The 18,830-nt window shown below is 38.7% G+C and overlaps 1 protein-coding gene across 5 annotated transcripts in view; it reads right to left on the bottom strand.

Moving 5' to 3' along the window:
- Window positions 1-2,910: 2,910 nt before the first annotated feature.
- The window catches only part of RAB28 (RAB28, member RAS oncogene family), an 83,155-nt gene continuing 67,235 nt past the window's right edge, over window positions 2,911-18,830 (bottom strand). For 2 of the 5 annotated variants that reach the window (XM_084799202.1, XM_084799198.1), the window contains 3 exons: window positions 14,108-14,211; window positions 11,465-11,542; window positions 2,911-3,778 (listed from right to left, as the gene is read on the bottom strand). In XM_084799202.1, the coding sequence (XP_084655328.1) occupies window positions 3,686-3,778; window positions 11,465-11,542; window positions 14,108-14,211 (275 nt within the window). In that variant the 3' untranslated portion in view covers window positions 2,911-3,685. Of the gene's footprint in view, window positions 3,779-5,350; window positions 5,446-11,464; window positions 11,543-14,107; window positions 14,212-18,830 lie in introns of all 5 variants that reach the window. The other 3 variants (XM_084799201.1, XM_084799199.1, XM_084799200.1) reach the window with 3 other exon arrangements.

Below are 18,830 nucleotides of genomic sequence, written 5' to 3'. Positions count from 1 at the left end.
GAGCTACATCCTTTTTCATCCTTCTCCAATAGGTAAATAGTCTTGGATATTCTTTGTTGATGTTCTTCATTTGGTTGACTGGGTCATTTTGGGTTCTTGTTCTTGCTGCTGTTGGTTTTTCTTCTACTTCAGACAGCTCAGCACACATCCTCTTGTTTCATCATTAGCCCTGATGGACTAAACCGCTTCTAAACAGAGTTTATATCCTAATGGACTTAAGCTAACGCAGATTCTAGAACTGAGTGGCTAGAAAGGGGGGACTCTATCAAGAATGAAAAAAAACTGTGTCTGCTGATAGACAACTACCATAACAGACCTGCATTTCTCCTGAATCTTGAAACTGTTTAGGACATCCAGCGTTACAGCCCATACTAGCATAGGTTATGGGAAAGCCCTTTTCTATTTTAAACATCACAAACATTTAAACATTCTATTTTATTTTATCATGCTCTATCACTGTTTCAGTTACTGACTTTAAAACCTGGGCTTACCTCCTCCCAGAATAATACAGCAGTCACAGGAGTTCCTCGAGCCACTCCAAAAAACCACTCGAGAGTGGTTTGCCACATGTAAGAGAGGGTGCGCTTGAGATGCAGCATCCAATGACCAGTTTAGGCTAAAGACTTTTGTGTTTTTCAAAAGCTCAGTAAGCAGCAGAAGTGACCACAGTATGTTTGAAACATTACAGCATGTGCCTTCAAGAGACAAAGTGTCTAAAAGTAGATGGAAAAAACCTTACAATTTCTTAAATTAAAAACTGTAGGCAAGAGAGATAACAGTCAAAGTAAAATTATTCTACATTTTTGTTTCAAAAATAAATCATGAGATATAGGAAAACTTGGTAATGCAGAACTTAGAAGCCTGGTTCCCCTGTGCTGTTCTGCATGCAGCTTGTGTTTGCTTTACCTGAACTGAGATTCTCAATACCTGGTCACACCTAACTGACATACAGAAAACCAATGGAGATGAAAAAAAGGCGGGGAGGGGGAGGGCAGTGTTAAGAAAGTGGATGGAGCCTCACAAGCCAACCAGCACTTCTTAAAAGAACCACTCACACCCTGACCTGTTCAGTTCCCAGGAAGGAAGTCAGCTGAGTGACACAAATGTAAAGCAAGCATCATTATCAGGCAACTCTGTTCTCAATCAGAAACATTTTGTATGGCTCTTGACTCTGCCACTTACCAAAGATATTTTCTCTCAGCTCCATTCTCCCTTCATGACAAGGGATGATTCTTCTCTCATCAGCTGTTATAAAAATGACAAGTCGTAGAATCCTCCATGACTGAACAAACCTACAAAGGCCATTGTCTTCCCTCCCCTGGTCAGTTGCAGCCAGTTCAAACTTTAAAAACTCACCAGCACAGAATCTTCACTGTCACCACAGACCTGATTGTTGCCCCTGGATACTCACAGTGCTCAGCTTGTACCATCACACGCACATGAGAGAGGTATAAGCTTCTGAATTCCTCATGTTTCCATCCGCATGTAAAAACCATCACGAAAGGGCCAAGGAGGAATGGCCTCCCCTTAACTGAAGTAAAGCCTCAGCTAATTTAGTTCAGCCATGGGCTTCAGTCAACAACAGCATTTAAAGCCAACAAATCTCTCTCCTAGAAGCCCAGAAAAAAGCCTCGAGGCTTTACTTATTAGCTTCCTGGGGTCTGTGAATTGTAGTATGGTTACCTGCAATATGGCTAAAATTGCTTCTAAGTAAGTACATACCATGTGTGTCTTTCTGGGTCTGGGTTACCTCACTCAGGATGATCTTTTCTAGTTCCATCCATTTGCCTGCAAATGTCATGATTTCCTTGTTTTTAATAGCTGAGAAGGTTCAGACCTCACTTATTCAGCTTCATCTTCTCCTAAATGCCCTTGCTTGCAAACATTAGGCACATGCTGACAGGAACAGCAGGCTGGACAAGGATAAAGGGCTTATCACCTGGAAGGACTTATTGGTACTAAAGTATTAGAAAATTTAAAATAGTAATAAAATTAAAGGCTACCCTACAACCTACTGAGTACAGTCACAATTTTTAATCTTAACCTTTAGGTCCTTGAAGCAAAAACAGATGTTCCACCAGATCTAGCTCTCACATTCCATCATCTCAGACAAATATGTTTCTTTCCTCAGTTGAGTTCCCTTAGATGTACATGATAATAACTTTCATAACATCTCTAACAGCTCTAAACACAGGTTTCCAATTTTCTGCACACACTTGCAGCAAGTCTCCAGAGACGCGAAACTTGCTTACACTAAAGAACATGAGGAAGAAGATACCCAGCTTATAAAAATAATACAAGACTCACAGAGTTACAGAAATTGTACCTTGTGTATCAGGACAGGAAAGGGAAGGGACCATCCTAGAGGTACTGATATTAAGTTCTTAGCAATGGAGCTGAGAATAACTTCATGTGTGTATGCAGGGGGATGGGGACTCATTCCTACTTTAGTAGCAAATATGTGCTGAGCACCAGGCCTTTGCACAAAACACAGCATACACAGCACAACTATGACCAAGATAGAGCAGAAGGCAGACACTGTGGGAGAAGGGAGAAGAAAGGAAGGGGGTATGGGAAGGGGGAGGTCAAGAGGGGAGGGGGAGATTCCCAGCAATGGGATCTGTGCAGCTGGAACAGAGAGTAGAGTACCAGCCAACAGATAGGAACAAATCCACTTTTATGTACACAGAGGCAGGAGTGGTATGAGCTAGGTAGAAAATGAGCTGGGATTAATGGAGGCCCAGAAATGGCAGCTGTAGAAACAGGTCTATAAACAATCCAACAAAATGACCAGGAGCTCTTATGTAACTGACTACACACTAGACGTTGTAAGATTGCTAGCCATTTGATCAAGTCTACTTTGGTTTTCTGTAGCAAAAAAGAAGATGAATGAATGAAAATTCCAGAAAATGTAATTTAAATAAATTTATTTATGTGAGAAAAACATCTGAACATCAGGTACAGTGTGATCGATCCACAATGATCCAAGGATGTCATGACTCATCTGGAAGCACTCTCATGCAGTCTGTACGAGAAATTCCACGTGAAGGATCAGCTGAACCATTTATCAAAATTCATAAAGCCATCTAAAGCCAAATAGGATAAAATATGCAATGACCATGATACAGTAGTAAAAATACAATATCAAATACTCACTACTTGTGAGTTATAAACTACAATATAAACAAGTTAGGCTCCTTTTAAAAATGAAAAAATATTTCTATTACAGCCTCATTTGAAGCACTTGCAATTAGATGCACCTTTGTACATTTTACTCTCAATAGCCAGCGAGGAAACACCTTCTTGAGTAACTGTTTCTCCATCAGTGCTCTGAAGTACATATTCACATATACAACTTCAGATAGAAAATGATGATCAAAGCTTGGAGCATCTTCCTATCTGGTTAGTTTTGGTATATCTGAGAAAAAAAAAAGTGAGGACAAAAAGAAGCAACATGGTTCTTCTAGAGCAAGGAGGCGGTCTCAGTCCAGAGAATGGACTCTCCATTCAGATTTCAAAATGCATGGTCCGGAAGCTGAGTTCCTTCCAGTGCAGGGAGCTGCCAAGGATGAAGGAACTGAGCGGGAGGAAAGTGTGAACTGACTACAGAGATGGTCACTGACAAAACACGTTCCTAGACAGCCTGGGCCCAATCCAGGGCCAGGGCTATCAATATGGTGTGTGCTCACTGAACTGCACACATGGAGCTCCGAGGTGGGTTAACAGTTCTTGACATGGGCTCTTGGTTGTAGTTTACAATATCTGCCTTCACCACTCTCTGCCATAAAAGAAAAGAGTTATTATAAGGATATCAGAAAAAGTACTTGAGCATCTATTGTTTTCTGAGCCCTGGTGAACATCTAATAACAAAGATGATAGATAAAACAGGTATTTAAAATAATCAATCAGAATAATAAACAGTGAGATTCAGAGTTCTCCTATTTGCCTTTTTTTTTTTAAGGTAGCAATTTGGTCATGAATTTTAATAGTAACTGAGGCTATCACAAGTTTTATTAAAAACACAATTCAATAATAAGACTTAAATCCTGGTTATAATTTTAGTAAAAGTTAAAAATCATTCATGTATACTTAGTCGATAGCTAAGATACCACCATTTCTTTTTTTTATGATTTATTTATTTATTATATATACAGTTTTCTGTCTGCACATAAACACCTGCACACCAGAAGAGGGCACCAGATCTCATTATAGATTGTTGTGAGCCACCATGTGGTTGCTGGGAATTGAACTTAAGACTTTTGGAAGAGTAGCCAGTGCTCTTAACCTGAGAGCCATCTCTCCAGCCTGACAAAGATTTTCATTATTTTTTAAGTCCTTTTATGATCATTACATTTGGCCATAACTTTGTGAATCAGAAGAGGTGTCTGTAAAGGACTCACACATAAAGAGGAAGAGTTCTGAGAAGTCCCACTGTAAAAAATGTTTCCAGTTTTCAAGACATTCCTCTCAAAACACTTACTTCCAAATAGTTCACTAGGGGTTATGCATAGTGATTCTAATAAAACATGACATAATGAGGAATTTTTTTTAAATCACCTCATATCCATGCCTATAAATCAATTTAAACCAAAAGATACTTTCACACATCCTTCTCTCTCATGCTCAGTCTGAAACAACAAATTTAGCAAACTGTCTAATATTCTACCACTAAGCAAAACTTGAAATTAAAACAAACCCTCTATTGGATTCAGCTTTGATAAAGTCTATACACACACACAGACAGAGAAAGAGAGAGAGAGAGAGAGAGAGAGAGAGAGAGAGAGAGAGAGAGAGAGAGAGAGAGAGAGAGAGAGAGAGAAGAACAATTCAAGCCTTTAAGGAGTTTATAACAACCTTTCAATTACCATCTATTTCAGGAAGAAAATGGTAAGAAATTACTAATGAAATAACTGCTTCAATCCTCTGCACTGTGTGAGTAATAAACACATTTGAAAGTAACTGAAATGATATTTTAATTTGTTTTCAATTTCTTGTTTAATTTCTAAGTTTCCTGGCAAAGAACCAATTTTTCAAAGTTCTAAACCATGATGTCATTTTTAAAAAAGATTTATTTATTTATTAAGTATACAGTAGATTGCCTGCATGTATACCTGCCCATCAGAAGAGGGCACCAGATCTCATTTTAGATGGTTGTGAGCCACCATGTGGTTGCTGGGAATCGAACTCAGAACCTTTGGAAGAAGAGGCAGCGCTGTTAACCTCTGAGCCATCTCTCCAGCCCACCATGATGTCATTTTAACTTAAAATGTTCCTTCATAAAGCAAAACAAGATAACATAAACTAGCCCCCATTGCCCCCCTCCCAATGGCAGTAATTCACCCACAAGTACCTGCACTATTGTACAGAACAGACTCTACTCTGAGAAGAGCTGGGGTGTTGATTTTCTTCTTCCGGGTACTTGACTATTTCTGCCCTGACAATATGCTGTCAATTCCGTACAACATAAACAAGATGAAGGAGAAAGAAAAAGAGAAAGAGAAAGACAAAATGAAAAGTATGTTTAATGACTAACAATAGAAGGGAACACCAAAGCAGAAAAAAATTAACATATGAATTTAAACATATCACAAAAGAATCAGCAGGATGTTCACACATAAAAGGAAAGCAAAGAGAGGCCCAATAAAAATCACTTTATCATTCTGTTCAGCCAGTGAAATAAATGCCTTTAACTTCTCAGCATCACAGAGGGCTATGAAGAATTACTGGACTTGTCTATGCTAAAGTGAAATAAAAGTGTTTGTTTCCCTTGCCAAACAGTACTGGTGATCTACTATGTCAGTCACTCTGTGTTAGGCAGGCATGACTAAATCACCTGAAAGATTTAGTCACATGTTGCTCTAGACCTAATGGGCAAAGAACACGCAACCAGTTGTCACACAAGTTAAGAGCTTTGCTAGTGAGTGTGATGCTATGGGGACACAAGGGTGGAGGAAAACTCTGATGTTTCAGAAATCAGAGGTAGCCATGTACCCTTTACTGCTCTCATATTTATAATTTTTAGTTTCCCAGGGTTTCCTCTGCTGTGTACTTCCCACTTCTCCTAACCCCAACCTCCACATTTCCAACATTCACATAGAAATCACTTCAAATGCAGTTGTCATGTAAAATAAAAAATCATGAACTATATTACTAAAGCATAACAGCTGTTTGCTCTCAAGGGTTTTGCTAAATAAACGAAACCACAGTACTACATGTTAGTGATCATTTCCTTGGGAATAGGGCGCCATGAAGTAAAAAGCTCCTTGCATCTGTAGATCTGAAGCAGGAGCACTCTCTGACTGCGCAGATCTGATTTCAGAAATCTCTTCCTAAAAGCTTATATTTGTTTATTAAAATGAATTCATTTTTTCTTTTTTTTTTCTTTTTTTTTTATTAGTTTATTCTTGTCACATCTCAATGGTTATCCTATCCCTTGTATCCTCCCATTCTTCCCTCCCTCCCATTTTCCCCTTATTCCCCTCCCCTATGACTGTTCCTGAGGGGGATTACCTCACGAGTAGCTGTCTATGAAGACATTTCTTAATAAAGATTTGATAAACACAGAGAGTAAATGACAGGACTCTGTACTATACGAATGTGTGTGGTTATTTGGGTTCTGTGTAAGTTCTCTAGTGGGAAGTGTTAACTTCTAGACAAAATTCTTCACTTACTAGACACCTGACCTGATGCTAGCAACAGAAGCATTGCCAACTGACAGACGAGATGCAAGCAGGTCACATCAATAAAAGGTATGCCATAATCTAACTCCCTCAACATAATTGTTTCATACCAAACTATGGGTTACAATGAAGAAAAGGGATTTTCACCACCAGTAAATAAGTCATTCATCAAACAAAACACTATTTAAGCTCTATCTATAAACATGGCCAAGTTATAAACCCGTGTGTAAGACATTGGGGTCAAAGTACTAACTAATGTAAATGACCAGCTTTTATCATTCATTTTATCAAATTAATGAGTAATCCACAAGACAACATTTTCCTTGGGGTCCTGACTGTTGTACATGACGTTTCCAAACCTGAAGCTGCAGCAAAGGATTCGAAGATTCAAAGCTTTGTGTATTATGAATAGAAAAATACAACTTCCATATCATAAACTTCATGGTAGGTGGAGTCACAATAGTTGGCTTATTTACAAGACTTTTAATATTTTTAAGTGAAATATTACCCACAAAACACCAACAGAGTAAACTAACCTGGGCCCATGGAGGCACACAGAGACTGAACTACCAACCAAAGAGCATCTTTGAAGCCATAACATACACCCAGTTTCTCTATGTTTTGTGTCAATGGAGGAAAACAATGGAGCGTCCCAAAGAGGAAAGGAGCCACATGGGTGAACAACACCAGCTTCACTCTCATCTCCCCAAACAGCACTTGCTGAGACTCCTAGCAGCAGGGGATATGGAGACTGGAATAGCCACTTCCTGTAGCCAGTCAGGGCTTCCAGTGGAGGGAGGGCAACAAGAATCCACCTATAAATCCTTCGACCCCAAGTTTGTTTTGCCTACAAGTGTAGGGATAGAGATGGAGCAGAAATTGACAGAAAGGCCAACCAATGACTGGCCCAACTTGAGACCCACCTCATGGGAGACAGCCAACTCCTAACACTATTAATGATACTCTGTTATGCCTACAGACAGAATGCTAGCATAATTGTCTTCTGAGAGGAGTCTTCCAGCAGCTGATGGAAACAGATGAAGAGACCCACAGCCGAACAATAGGCCAAGCTTGGGGAGTTTTGTGGAAGAGTGGGAAGAAGGATTGAGGGTACCAGAGAGGTCAAGGCCATCACAATAAGACCTACAGAGTAAACTAACCTGGGCCCATGGAGGCACACAGAGACTGAACTACCAACCAAAAAGCATGCACGGGCTGGATCTAGGTCCCCTACACATACGTAAAAAATGTACAGCTTGGTCATCATGTGGGTCCCATAACAACTGGAGTAGAGGCTATCTGTGATTCCGTTGCCTGCTTTTGGATCCTTTCCCCTGTCTGGCCTCAGTGGGAGAAGATGTGCTTAGTTCTGCTGGAATTTGAGATGGTAGGGTGGGTTGATACGCCGTGGAGGCCTCCCCTTCTCTGAGAAGGAGAGAGTGAATGGGGTGAAGGGGTATGAGGGTGGGACTAGGAGAGGAAGGAGGGGCCTGAGATCAGGCTATAATGTGATTGAATAAATAAATGGAAGGAAAAAATAAGAAAACAAAAGACAACAAATACTGGTAACCATGGGGGAGTGAACCCATGCACTGGTCATTGGAATAGAAGTTATTCCACATAGTGTCAACATCAGTTTGGATAGTCTTTAAAGAACTAAAATAGACTACCACATGATCTAGCTATTTTTCAGTTTCTAAGGCAACATATCATAAAGATCTCTGCATATCTATGTTTGCTGCAGCACTATTTATAAGATTCAACCTATGGAATTAGATATACAGAAGTATATAGAGAAGTACAAATGACCAGTAAACACATAAAAACATTTTCAATATCCTTAGCCATCAGGAAAAAGCATATCAAAACTACACTGAAATTCCCTCTCACCCCAGGAAAAAATGGCTATTGGTTAAAAAAATAATGCTGTCAAGGATGGAATCGATAGCTGTATAAATTGCTGGGAGGAATGTAAGCTAGGGAAGTCATTATCAAAATCAATCCAAGAACTGAAACTTAACCTACTATACAATTCAGCTTATCACTCTTTGAAATAAATGCAAAGGAATCTAAGTCAGCATACTACACAGATATGTGCACACCCATGTTTACAGAAGAACCACTCACTACAGGCATGACTTGGGACCAGCCTAGGGATCATGCAACAGGTGAACATATAAAGATATGGGATGCACATACACTGTGTAGATCAGTTCAGACAAAGAGAAGAAGAGTATTCCATTTTCAGGAAAGCAAATAGAAATGGAGATGGCTATGTTAAAAGGAATAAGCCAGAATCACAAAGATAAATACTACATTTTCTCTCATATGCCTTTATACATAAGTTACCTTGCATGAAATATAAATACATATATATGCATGTGTGTATGTGTGTGCATGTATGTGTGTATACACACACATATGATACAAAAGTAAAAGTGGGTTATTGGGTAAGAAAGGGGATCCAATTCTAACTGCTTTCACATAGGCATAACAATAAGAGTATATCGCAGAACTAATTTATAAAATTATCAAGGAAATAGTGAATGATGTGAAAAGATAATAATTGTTTTTAGCTGTGTAGAATGGTATAAGGAGGTATTTAGGAATGTTAGCTTGTTGCTTCAAACCAGACTACTCTTGCTCCAAGTTTTCATTCTATTAAATGTGTGACATACAGAGCAGATATAATGGCATTTTTAAGCTCTTGACTGCTGATACTTTATCATATACTTATAAAACTGTATAGGAATAGTGAAAGAGAACAGATATCTTCAATAACTGATGTTATTAAATTAACAAAATAGTATCAAGAAATAATATTATTGAATTATTTTAAAGATGAACAGATAACCCTAGAGAAGTTAAAGTACAAGCAGGGCCTATAATCCCTGCACTTGGGAGAAGGCAGAAGGAAGCCAACAGAGGCTACAGAGTGAGGTCCTCGCTCGAACAAGAAGAAATACAAGTTTCTCTGAACCTTAAAATCCATTAAATAAGAACAGATAAAAACCTTATTCATTTTTTTTCACCAAAAGGGACAAAATTATACGATTATCATTAATTTGTAAAAATTAATTTTCCAAAAAAAATGCAATTAGACCCATATTTGTCACCAGGCACAAAACTCAAGTCCAAGTGGATCAAAGACCTCAACATAAAACCAGAGACACTAAATTGGTTAGAAGAAAAAGTAGGGAAGAGCCTGGAACACACTGGCACAAGAGACAACTTCCTGAGCAGAACACAAACAGCCCAGGCCATAAGGTCAACAATTAACAAATGGGACCTCATGAGGCTGAGAAAAGCTTCTGTAAAGTAGAAAACACTGTCAACAGAACAAAGCGACAGCCTACAGACTGGTAAAATATCTTCACCAACCCTACATCTGACAAAGGTCTAATATCCAAAATATATAAAGAGCTCCACCACCAAACCAAATAACCCAATTGAGAAATGGGGCCTGGAACTAAACAGAGAATTCTCAACAGAGGAATATCAAATGGCTGAGGAACACTTAAAGAAATGCTCAACGTCTTTAGTCATCAGGGAAATGCAAATCAAAACAACTCTGAGATTCCATCTTACACCCATCAGAATGGCTAAGATCAAAAATTCAAGCAACACCACATGCTGGCGAGCATATGAAGAGAGAGGAACACTGCTTCATTGCTGGTGGGAATGCAAACTAGTACAGCCACTTTGGAAATCTATCTGGTGCTTTCTTAGAAAACTGGGAATCAGGCTTCCTCAAGACCCAGCTACTGCACTCCTTGGAATATACCCAGAAGATGCACCAGCACATAACAAGAAAATTTGCTCAACCATGTTCATAGCAGCCTTATTCATAATAGCCAGAACATGGAAACAGCCTAAGTGTCCCTCAATAGAAGAATGGATAAAGAAACTCAGGTACATTTACACTATGGAATACTATTCAGCTATCAAAAACAGGGAATTCCCGAAATTTGTGGACAAATGGATTTAACTAGAAATGATCATACTGGGTGAGTTCACCCAGAAGCAGAAAGAGTCAAATGGTATATACTCACTTATATCTGGACACTAGCTCAAGGGGCATGTCTCATGAAAGTCTTCACTTACCCGGAAAGTGGGACAGAGGGGAGGACATCCTATTGGGACTCTAGATGAGAGAAGCATGGGAGAATGGGGAAATAGAAGGATCCAGAGGGTCCTAGAAACCTACATGAAGAACATTATGATGGGCGGATCTCGGCCCAGGGGTCCTGCTCAAACTGGCACCATCCAAGGACAATACGTGCAGTAAACTTTGAACCTCTACCCAGATCTAGCCAATGGACAGGACATTCTCCACAGTTGAGTGAAGAGTGGGGTCTGACTTTCACATGAACTCTGGTGCCCCATATTTGACCATGTCCTCTGGATGGGGAGGCCTGGTTGGGACTCAGAGGAAGGATAGCAGGCTACCAAGAAGAGACTCGATACCCTATGAGCATATACAGGGGGAGGAGGACCCCTTCAGTCACAGTCATAGGGGAGGGGAGGAGGGGAAAGCAGGAGGAAGGGAGGAATGGGAGGATACAAGGGATGGGATAACAATTGAGATGTAATATGAATAAATTAATAAAATATATTTTTCAAAAAGTTATTTTCCAATTTCTGCAATAAACACTCATTTATACATGTAATCTATTTCCCAGCTTTTAGATAATATGTAAACAGAAAATGGGAAAGAATTCATGCATTAAAAATTGTTACAAGAAATATGTTACTTTTTAAAATATAAACTTTAAGATAATCACCTGTGACTGTTCTATCTCTGCTTTGTTTAATTTGATTCCCAGGATTTCTGCCGCAACTTTCTGAAAACACAGGAAGACCTACATAACAAAAATAAGCTTAAATGATTTAAAACAGGCATGCTTAAGTTACCTTCAAATACACTAAACTTTCTAAAGAAGCATAAACAGCAAGTATTCCAAAAATGACCCCATTTGTCAAATATGGAAACACATAAAATGAAATTGTCTTTAAAGAATTAAACCACAATTTAAAAATCCAAGCAGTTTGCTAAATTAAACATGCATTTATTACTGAAAACATATTTTTAAAGATTTTTTTAAAGACTTATTTTTATCGTATGTGTTTGACAGTGTTCATATGTAGAGCACATGTGTACCTGGTACCTAAGGAGATCAAAGCAAGTGTTAGATCCCGTAGAAGTGGAGTTTACAGATCGTGTACAGCACCCACTATGTGGGGATCAAGCTTGGGTCCTCTGCAAGAGCAACAAGTGTCCTTAACAACCGAGCCGTCTCTCCAGACCCATTTCTAAGGATTTAACTTAACAATTACCATGACAAATGGAAAGAACACACCAGCACATCTGATATCACACTGAACTCCCATAATTCCTGAAGAAAATTAAAATAAGTTAACATAATATTTACTGTTCTGGTATTTGACTGACAGCTCTATGCTGATCTCTTGAGCTGACTTTAGTTTGTTTAACAGGTCTTGCTTTCCAAACCATTAACACTCCTTTGTCTCTCTTATCATTGTCAAAACTCTCCATTATTCCCTAAGTAAAGCAACTTGGTAATATTTATTGTATTTTATCAGTTTGGGTAAAGGAATGATGGAGTCCATTACAGCTATACATTATGAACATTCCTATAAACATCACTTAATATGTGGTTGGCTTTTGCTAGGTCCTCTACAATCTCTGGAGCTTCAGGCCTGACCATTTCTGCTATATTACTTCCCTCTGCTCCATAACTGTCCTAGCAGGTTTCTAGCCCAGTTCATCTCAGATCACTTACGGAACATAAGTTGCAAGTATAGTAACATAATCCTTTCCAGGAGACTGCAGTGATGGCTCAGAAGATAAGCACACCTACTGGTCAAGAGGACCCAGGCGTACTCCCCAGCACCCACATGGTGGCTCACAACCACCTAATCCAGTTCCTGAGGATCCCATGCCTTCTAGCTTTCATAGGGTCCTGCATACATGTGAGACACAGAAAAAAAAATTCACACAGGCAAGTACATACATGAAAATAAAAACAAATAAATCTTTAAATAATTGTGTTGTTTTAATTAATAGTCGTAAAGAAGGTGCTAGATTTGACCCCAGCACCAAAAGAAAAGAAAAACTAAGTCAAACGAGACACTAAACGGTAGCCAGGCATGGTGACTCATGTCTTTAATCCTAGCATTTGGGAGGCAAAGGCAGGTGGATCTCTGACTTCAAGGCTATCCTGATCTACAGAGCAAATTCCAGGTCAACCAGAGCCACATAAAAAAATTGTGACTCAAAAAAAAAAAAAAAAAAAGCTAGTCTTGAAAAACATAAGCAAACAAACAAAAAACTGAACATAAACAAATATTTGCAAGACCTGTAACAATCGTTTATTATCTGTAATATAAATGTGGATATAGTGTTGTCTAAAAACAATAAAAATATAAGTGGCTAAGTAGAAATTGAGTATTTAATAAAACTATAAATTTCAACCTAAACTCTCATGAAAGAAATTCAAAATTAGTGAGGTTTTTATTGTTATTTGTTGCCTGGCCTACCACTGGGGCAAAAGTTTAACAATAATTAAATCTTTAATATTTCAAGGTCCAGTAGTAGAGCAGTCTTACAATATTAGGTAAATTTAGTCTTTCTGGTAAGCATCTGGCAACATGTTTCAATCCCCTGTCAAAGAATCTATCTACAAGAAATAATCAAAGCATCAAAAGTTATTAACAAAATTCCATAATAAAACTCACATTTGAAACTTAAGAAAAAATCCTACACACCTAGCAACAATAGTACATGATTAAATATGTACTTGATTAAATATATATTTGAAACATTCAATAAATTAATACATTTATTTTTTATAACATTGAATGATATGGAATATAGTTTACAGATAAAAAGGCTAAATAAAGGAAGCACTATATAAAACTATTTCTAGGCCATGATCTTAATTTTTATCAACATTTGCTTTGGTTGAACTGGTAGGCCTGCAATGTCATTACTTAGGGCCACAAACTATATCTCTACCACTTAATGTCTATGTGGAGTGAGCCCTGTGACATGAATTCTAGAAGACACGGCTACACAATAGAGATAATCAGACTAATAAAACACCCATTACAAAATAAGCACAGAGTGTGCACAGTGAGTCCAGCCTTCAGAGAAAGCATGAAAGAGCCCTCTGAGGATCTGAATGGTCTCTGAAGGTCAGCATTATGGGTGACTTGACTATTTTATAATTCTTGTTAAGTCAACTATAAAATTAATCTAACCAAAATAAACATTCTCATCTATTCTATTTATGTCTTCCTTCCAAATGCATCAATGTGTTCCTTGTTAAGAAGCAGAAATGAACATCCCAAGAACATTAGAGAGACAAAGCATCACTTACAACACACTCTACTGTTTTACTTACAGAGTCTCCAGTCTTGGCTGAAACGAAGTGGCTACTAAAACCATTTTCCTGGCAAAATCGTAAGTGTTTATCGGGTTTTACTGTTCGCATATGCTCCAAGTCAACTAGAAAATATTAAAGAGAGAACAAAACTCAATATTAGAAATTTTTAAAAGTATTTTAACATGTTTAAAACTTATGTTCCAATATCATTTCCAAATGTGTAATATTGGGCAATTTTTAAACTTCTTTGTGCCTCAGTTTCCACATTTATAAACTGTAAGTAATAAATATATCTATTTAATACAGCATCAATTCAGAATTAGCAAGAATTAAAATAGTAAACAAAGACTGGCAAGTAAGTGCTCAAAAATATGACCTGTTACCATACTGTAGCACCACTCAGCATGACAAAGTTCAAAGCACATCTGTTCAATGTACTGCATTTAAGCAGTTATTAATTGAAGAAATGATTTACAAACACACACATATTTGGCTAGAAATCACTTAATTACTTATAAAATAATTTAATAATTAAAACAGTTTGAAATCCTTTATACTACAGTTATATTAATTTATTCACACTACGGTTTATGTTCACATAGACGCAGCTGCTTTCCAAATTGTTAAGTGTCAACTTTGAGAACAGTCAACAGATATAATGTAGGGTATATCTAATATTACTATTATCTAGCACAGTTTTTTTTTTTCATATGTAATCCTTTATTGAACAGTTGATTGTGTACAATACTATATGCCTCTGAGGGTGTTTATTTAATGACATCAAACTGGACAACAACTATAGTCACAAGACTTAAAAGAGAACTAGGCTCTTTGAGCCAAGAGAGAAAACTTTTTTAGAAATGCAAACTGATTTCCTGAGGAAGAGACCTACCCAACTTGTGAAAGTCTAGCATGCTTACATAATACCACCAATTATTAGCTGAAAATGCTCTGTCATTTCATAAAATGCTTTATTTAAAATCTTATTGAGTTATTGGGTTGAAGGCTAAAGTTTCTCTAGGAGAGTTCTGAACTAACAGGAATCCTGCACCACATTTACTTGGAAATAGGGAATTGGATTTTGTTTTGCTTTTATCTCTTCTTATAAACAAACAAATAAATAAACAAATAAATAAATAAATGGAGGGAATTACTGCTTCACTCCTAGGCATGGAAGAGAAGATGATTTATTGTAGATATGAGGGAGAGCATAGCCAGAGGCAGAGACACCTGGGAGAGTCCAGGGTAAACACGACCCTGAAGCAGACCATGTGAGGAGAGTAGAGATGAGAGAAAAGGAGATCTGGAAGACCAGAAGACCAGAAGGAAAAATGGTTAAAAAAAAAAAAAGAAAAGGAAAGAAAAAAAAAAGAAAAGAAAAATACACAGAACTAGGTATATACAGACAGACAGAACTAGGTAACCAAAATGGCTGGATTATATAAGGACCTTAGGTAGGTATTTGTCCTGGGTTTGAGACCTAATACTGGCCACAGTTGCTGTTGCTTAAACAGCAATGAGCCCTAATTTACAAAAAGGCTAAAAAATGTCCAGACGCCACAATCATCAGTTGTGAAAAACCAAAATACTAAACTATAGCACTGACAAAAATCTGGTTTATAATACTATTGAAACTAAATTTTTTGGTCTTTTCTCCTTCCAACCAAACCCCTCAACTACCACATAAATTTATCTATAACTTCGGAAACAAGAGCTTTTTCCCTAATAAAGATAACTATGAGGAAATGAGTACTAATTTATTCGATGGAAAAGCCTCTTCATCGAGCTTTTACTGGGCACCTACTACACAGCAGGCACTGTAGTAGGTGGTTAGTAACCAACACACCATTTAGTCTCTCAAAAAGCTACCACGAATACTATGAACATATGAAGTCATTAAGAAATAAATTAAGAGCACATACCCTGTGCCCCATTTTCTGCCTACTTTCCAGGAGACCTGCCAGAGCCAATGTAAATGGGGAAGCCCTTCCCTCGCCAAGCTCCAGCCCACCAACTCCCCTGAAGGTACCTCTAACAGCAGTAAAAATAAATAAATAAATAAACTGCACCCCATAGCTTGTGTCCCCTTTCTTGCCCCACAACTCTGCCTGCTTTCCTGGAAGCCAGCAGATACAAAGGACACCAGGTAAGCCCCTCCTTCCCCAAGTCCCTACTCACCAACTTACCTGAAAGCATCTCAACAGCAATAAACTGCACCCCATATACCCTGTACTCCATGTCCTGCCTTACAACTCTGCCTGCTGTCCTGGAGGCCTGCCAGACTCAGGGACAAAATGTAAGGCCCTCCCCTGCCCTTAAATTCTCCTAAAAGTACCTCCAGCAGTAGTAAACTGCACCTCATACACTGAGCCAGATTTCCGAACCCACAACTCTGTGTACTTTCACTGAGGCCTGCTTGAGCCAGGGACACCAGGTAAGCACTTCTCCCAATGCCCTACCAGCCAACTTGCCTGAAATCAAACCAAACAGCAGTAAAGTGCACCCCATACTCTGTGCTCAATTTTCCACTGAACAACTCTGTCTGCTTTCTGGAGGTCTGCCAGCAACAGGGACATCAGATAAGCCCATCCACTCTGCAAGCCTTTATCTGCCAACCCCATGCCAAAAAGCATCCTGAACAGTGGTAAATTGCAATCCATACCCTGGGATTTCCCACCAAACAACTCTGCCTGCACTGTTGGAGGCCTGCAGTCACCAAGGACAAACAGGTAAGAGTCTGCCCAAAGCGCTTGTCCACCACATTCCCCTAAAACACCCCCATCAGCCTTAAACTGCACCCATACCCTGGACCCTATTTTCTAGCCCACAACCCAGCCTGCTTTCCTGGAGGCCTGCCAGCACCAGGCACCCCACGTCAGGATGGTACAAGGGTTTCTAGAAGCAAAGGTAGCACTCAAAATCCCAGGGGCCACAGAGACCACAAAAACCTTGGCGTAGATACCCTACTTGACCTGAAGACAATAATATAGGTTAACTCCCAGCAACACCCAGCCTACCTCAAAAATGATGAGCATGAATGAACCTCCCTATGGGGATGGCTTCAAATGTGGCAAACCAGCCACTTGGTAAAATGTCCTCATTTCTGCCAGAGACAGAATTCTGCCTAAAAATGGGCATGCTTGGATGCAGGCAGGGTCAATAGCCAAACTCTGCCAAGACAGGATAGCAAGTCCTCAATAGTCCTGCCTCACAAATATGTCTGTCAGATATATTGAGCCAGAAAGCTGAAGATGATGCTACACCATTATAGAGAGTTTTGCATGACTGTTCAGGCAGCAAACAGTCTCTGTCATTTTCTCATTTTGAAAGCTGCTAACCTGCACTTCCTGTCTACTCAGATAAATATTTTTATTCCCTCTCAAGTCTCTGATGGACTTGAAGACCAGATAGTTTAGTTTTACAATTAAGCTTAGTTGTTTTGGAGTTAAGATGTTTTTAGGTCTAGATAGATGTTTTAAGTTGATAAAGATGAGATATGATAGAAAATTATTTTCATTCAGAATTTTAGATGCACCAAAAAGGAAAGATATCTTCTTCAAGGTTGCCAAAAACAAACAGCCAAAACACTATGAATATAACATTTATATAATTTCTGATTGTTTCATGGTTCTTGCTGTGGTACTTTATTTTATATATGTGTAACAATATAAATATATATATATATATATATGTAGAAAGATAAAAACTGAAAAAAGAAAAAATTTTAATAAAATAAAAAATTAGGTTACAGAGATAAAGAATTCTCAACAAAGGAACATCAAATGAACATGATACACCTAAAGAGATGCTCAAAGTCCTTTGTCATCAGGAAAATGAAAATCAAAAGGACTCTGAGATTCCATCTTACACATACCAGAATACCTAAGTTCGAAAATTCAAGTAACAGTACATCTGGGGAGGATGTGGAGAAAGGAGAATGCTCCTTCACTGCTGGTGGGAGTGCAATTAAAACTACTTTAGAAATCAATCTGGCACCTTCTCAGAAAATTGGGATAGTGCTATCTCAAGACCCAAGTATACCATTCCTGGGCATAGACTCAAAAGATATTCAACCATATAACAAGGACATTTGCTCAACTATGTTCATAGCAGCTTTATTCTTAATAGCCAGAATGTAGAAACAACTTAGATGTCCCTCAACCAAAGAATGGATAAAGAAACTGTGGTACGTTTGCACAATAGAATATTCCTCTGCTATTAAAAACAAGGAAATCTTGAAATCTGCGATCAAATGGATGGAATTAGAAATTATCATCCTGAGTAAGTTAATCCTGGCCCAGTAATTCATGCATGGTACATATTCACTTATAAGTTGACATTAGCCCAACATAGATGTCCTCTGAGAGACTCCACCAAGTGGGGGACCAAGACAGATATTGGAATTCTGTAAGGCGCAGCCACGCCCGATAATGGCAGCGACCTGAGACGGCAACTGTTACAGTTGCTACAGCTCCCGCACATACGCAGACATAAGCCCTCTCAATGCACCCCTCCCGACAGGAGTATGCAAATGAAGTACTCCAACACAGTCTCTCATCTGCGGGCATGCTAATGCGGGCATGCTAATGAGGCATGCTAATGAGGCATCCGAATGTAACCAATGAGACATTGACACGCCACATCCAGACAGTATTTAAGCGGCGTGCTTGCAGGCATTCGGGGTCTTTCGCTTCAGCTTCAAAGGATGCTCCCAATAAAGCGTAATTGAGAAGGATCCTGG

This window comes from Acomys minous, assembly GCF_964271855.1.
Source record: "Acomys minous genome assembly, chromosome: 10".
In the NCBI taxonomy this organism is placed as follows: Eukaryota; Metazoa; Chordata; class Mammalia; order Rodentia; family Muridae; genus Acomys; species Acomys minous.
Note: the sequence above shows the minus strand (reverse complement) of the source record. Positions and strands in the feature narration are given on the sequence as shown.